This window comes from Egretta garzetta, unplaced genomic scaffold, assembly GCF_000687185.1.
Source record: "Egretta garzetta isolate BGI_Z169 unplaced genomic scaffold, ASM68718v1 scaffold27, whole genome shotgun sequence".
Classification (NCBI taxonomy): domain Eukaryota; kingdom Metazoa; phylum Chordata; class Aves; order Pelecaniformes; family Ardeidae; genus Egretta; species Egretta garzetta.
In genome coordinates, this window is record NW_009260400.1 from 3,484,799 (window position 1) to 3,488,807 (window position 4,009).

Here is a 4,009-nt window from a genome sequence, read left to right on the forward strand (position 1 = left end):
TCAGAAACACGCGCTCACAACCGGGGCTCAAAGCACTGCCCTCTGGAACTCGATAGTGCAGCCCAGCTCGGCCCCTCAGCTTGCTCCAGGACCCAGCTCTCCACCAGAGGCTGAGCTTGCCTCCTGCCTGCCCCAGGGACCACCTCCCTATCAGGGGACATATTTTGGCCACAGCCAGAGGAGCACTTCTCCCCCACCAGCCCTGGGGGTCCCTTCCCAATGGGCTCACACAGACCAAGAGGCGACCTGCAGCTCCATTGGACGCAGCCACCCACTCCCTGCTGCACAGGGTGGGAGGGATGGCCTCGCTGTGCTCGCAGCAGCTACTCAGCAAGAGCTCCCAGTCTTCAGGGGCTTTCCCCTACCTCATGGAACCTCAGAAAGAGCAGACTTCAGAAAATTTTAGAAATCTAACCAAAAGGCTCCACATTTCTACTTGGCCAGTATTTGCTAGCCATCTTAAGCCTAAGAAGGTGGATTTTTGAAGCTGGAAAAAAGGGTAATAGCCCTCTTTGAAAATAAAAGTTCTTCAAATGCCTAATAGCCTCCGAATCAGAGTAACTGGGAAGTTACCTGCTGTCTAAAGACAAACTGAAAGAGCTTTTCTTGTAGATGCAAACCTCCAATCTCACAGGGTTTGGAGGGAGCAGCAGCTTCAGAGAGTTGTGCCTGAAGACAGACATTTCTTGATGCTGCCATTGCTGCTAGCAACACTAGCCAACCCTAACAAAGGCCAGAGGAAAAGCATCAAGGAGCAATCCTCCCCAGGCCCAGCCACCTGCCCCCTGGCAGACTGCACGCCATGGTCCAAGGCCGACCTCTGGAGGCTCGCTCCCACATCGTTGCGGCCTCTCCACATTAGGCAAGGGGCTTATGCAAGCAACAGCAAGCCAAAACATGGCTGGCACCTTTGCCCAGACTACGGTAGGCATGGGTGTGCCCTCACCTTGGGACAGGCCAGCACTTCTCAAAGCTGGTGGTGGGTCCAGCAGAGGCACAAGGCCCTTGTGCCACCTCCCTCCCCCAGGAAGGGAGAGGTGACAAGAGGCAAAAGCAGGAGCTACCTGGCTCTGCTGCAGCACCCGGTGCACACAGGTTTGGGGAGGAGGAGTGAGCAGCACAGACTGCTGTATTTGAGATGCCGAGATCTGGGGCAACCTGGATGAGGATGCTGTGTGAGAGAAGCAAAGGAGGGTCCCCAGACTAACGAGTCTAACAAGACTAATGAAGGGCTGCAAGACAGGACTCTGCCACTGCGCTCACAGGGACTCAAGCTCGGCCGTGTTCATCAGGGAAATTATCTGCATCCTGGTGGCAGAGCACACGTTTGACGTTCAGGCAGGTATTGAACGCTAGCTGACCTCGCATCCTCCCAACAGCACTTGAAATTGCTAACAATATTCCATGTCAACATGCCTGTGGAAAGAATGTGGAAAAATTAGCAAAAGGATTGGTAGGTTTGACAAGTTTTATCGAACCATTCCCATTTGCTCTGCAGAAAAGTGTCAGTGAGTTCCCTGGAGGCTGGTCTGCATGTCTCTACACGTTGGCAGGGGGACCATGGTGACAGGACACTGCAGGGGTAAACAGAGGACTCTGAACAACAAAGTGCTGGAAGGCAAACAGAAAACACCTTGCAAACAGGTCCCCAAACCAGGCACATGCAGCTCTGGAAGGCAGGAGAAGAGAGCAGAGCCCAGCAGTTACTGGCTCTCTGTGGATGAGCAGGAACCATTGCCTGCAAGGACAGCAGGACAGCCACTGCATCCTCCCAAGGCCCGGACATGTCAGTCCTGCCAGAGTCCCCTAGGACAGCATCCTGGTGGCCAGGACAGATTGGGCTTGGCAGAGTTTGCTGCCAAGGCCTGCCCAGAGCTTACTCGCACCCCCCGAGGGAGAAGGGAGAGAAGGGAAGGATTGTATCTTACTGCTTAGAGGGGGGTTTACAAATGCTCACAGCAAGGAGAGGCTTCCAGTGCCCCGTTCCTACACCTGTATCACCTGAAGCAGCCTCTGCTTCACACAGTCTCCACAGGCACAAGCAGTGCACATCCTACTAGGGCTGAACAAGAAATGGTTTTCCCCATGTCACAAAAGCTTGAGGTTCCCCAAGATCTATACATAAATAAATAGATAAATAAATCACCATCTCTATCTTTTTCAAAAGATAAAGAGAGTCCACATTGGGACACTGAATCCGGAATCGGAGCATTCACCTAGGACATGGAATAACATCCAATCCCTTGTTTCCAGTTCTCACCAAACTACAGATGCATTTCATGCATCCCTGAAAAGAGCAGCGATCACTTATTGCAAAGATTTGGATGCTTTCCCCTCGTTCCAGAAACCCCAATCCCAAGCCTCTCCTGTGGCGATGCCAGAGCTGGAACATTCCTGGGATCTCTGGGTTTGGACAGACTAGTATTTTCCAATAAATAACCACTGGAAAAATCCCTCACCATTTCCGGACATTTACTCACTTCTTGAACGCACTGCCCAAGCCAGATGCCAGCCTACCCCTCTGCTGCAGGCCTGGCAGGTTCCTGCATCAAGCCAGAGAGGCTTCACCAGCACCTCAACACCCAGCCTGCAGCAGGCCACCGGCACCCAGATCAGCAGCGGCACTTCCTCACACCGTAAGCTCATGCAGCCTTGGCACTGCCCGACTTGCGAGTCAGCAGCGTGAGCAGGGTTTTCTGAAGGGGCTGAACAGGGGAGATGACACCCATGCACAGTAGAGTGAAAACCTGAGGGGCTCCTCTTTCTCAGCTCCAAGGCAGCGAGATGCCCCAAGTGCTGCCCTTTGCCCCCTGCTGCTGCAAACTCACCAAGGGTGTTGGATCAGGAATGCTGAAGCTATTACACACCCACCAGCCCAACTCCTTGTAAATGGAAAAGCAAGGTGAAAGAGTGAGCTACACTGGCATCCACAGGCAAAGAAGTCAGAAAACCCACTCTGGTTTCATGCCACCCCTTTGTGAGCAGGGCGATCCTCACAGCAAGTTCACCCACACTGGCCGTGCTTCCTCAGGACAGACTGACCACTGAGCAAGGACGAGAGGCTGCACACAGCCCTGCTGCTCACAAGGACGCAGGGCTGCTGCCACTGGGCAGCGACAGAGGAGCCCGGCCACATGCAAGCCCTACAGCAGGCGATGGAAGCAGCCTGCACACCCAGCTGCTGTTCTTGGAAACAGCAGTGCTCAGTTTTTGTCAGTCTTTTCTGGCCAATCTGGTGACTATTGCACCCAAAGGGACTGCTGCTTAGTCACCCAGCAAGCAGAGCTCCCACTGGCCTCCCCACGAGCTGCACGGTTGCAATGGTATCATCCTGCACAGGGCAATTCATGCTTGAAGGTACCTCAGGAGGTCTCTACTCCAACCTCCACCCCCAGGCAGGGTCAGCCCAAGCTGCTCATGGCTTTATCCAGTCTGGAGGCACCCTACATCCCTCCGTCTAAGAGTCTTTAACGTGTCCCATCCTTGCACCATCCAAAAAAGCTGCCGATCCTTTTTTAAAGACACGAATGTTTGTACAAAAGCTCTACCGCAGCCACATGCACATAGCCAGGCTATGTGAGGAAACCCAGTTCTTTGCAGAACGCGCACAGGTCCCCCCACTGATGGGCAACAGGATGGGTCTGCGCTGCCTGGCCCCCATCCCAAGACTTGTAAATGCCCACGCGAGCCCCCTGAGGTCAAACAGCACTGCTGCCTGCTGCTCTGCCAAAAAATGCTGAAACCACAAGAGATTCAGGTTAGATTCAAGCATAAGTAACTGAACACACGTCATAAGCTCAGAGGGGAGCCTGCTCTCAGAGTGCAACAGGAATCACTTTTAGGTAGCAACACAACCATGGGTGGCTTGTGACGAAGAGGACACAGCAGGTCTCCGCACCTCCAAGCTTCCTTGGTAAAGGCTTCCTGATGCAAGGTACCCGGGGGGAGGCTGGGGGCCCTCAGCAGAACAGTTCTGGAAACAGGCAGGGAGGACAAACATGAAACTCCC

The 4,009-nt window shown here is 53.8% G+C and overlaps 1 protein-coding gene across 1 annotated transcript in view; it reads right to left on the reverse strand.

Moving 5' to 3' along the window:
* CFAP20 (cilia and flagella associated protein 20) overlaps positions 1-4,009 on the reverse strand; it is a 31,999-nt gene that overhangs the window by 8,022 nt on the left and 19,968 nt on the right. The window contains exon 2 of the mRNA XM_035898822.1: positions 3,899-3,973. Within this exon, the coding sequence (XP_035754715.1) occupies positions 3,899-3,973 (75 nt within the window). The remainder of the gene's footprint in view (positions 1-3,898; positions 3,974-4,009) is intronic.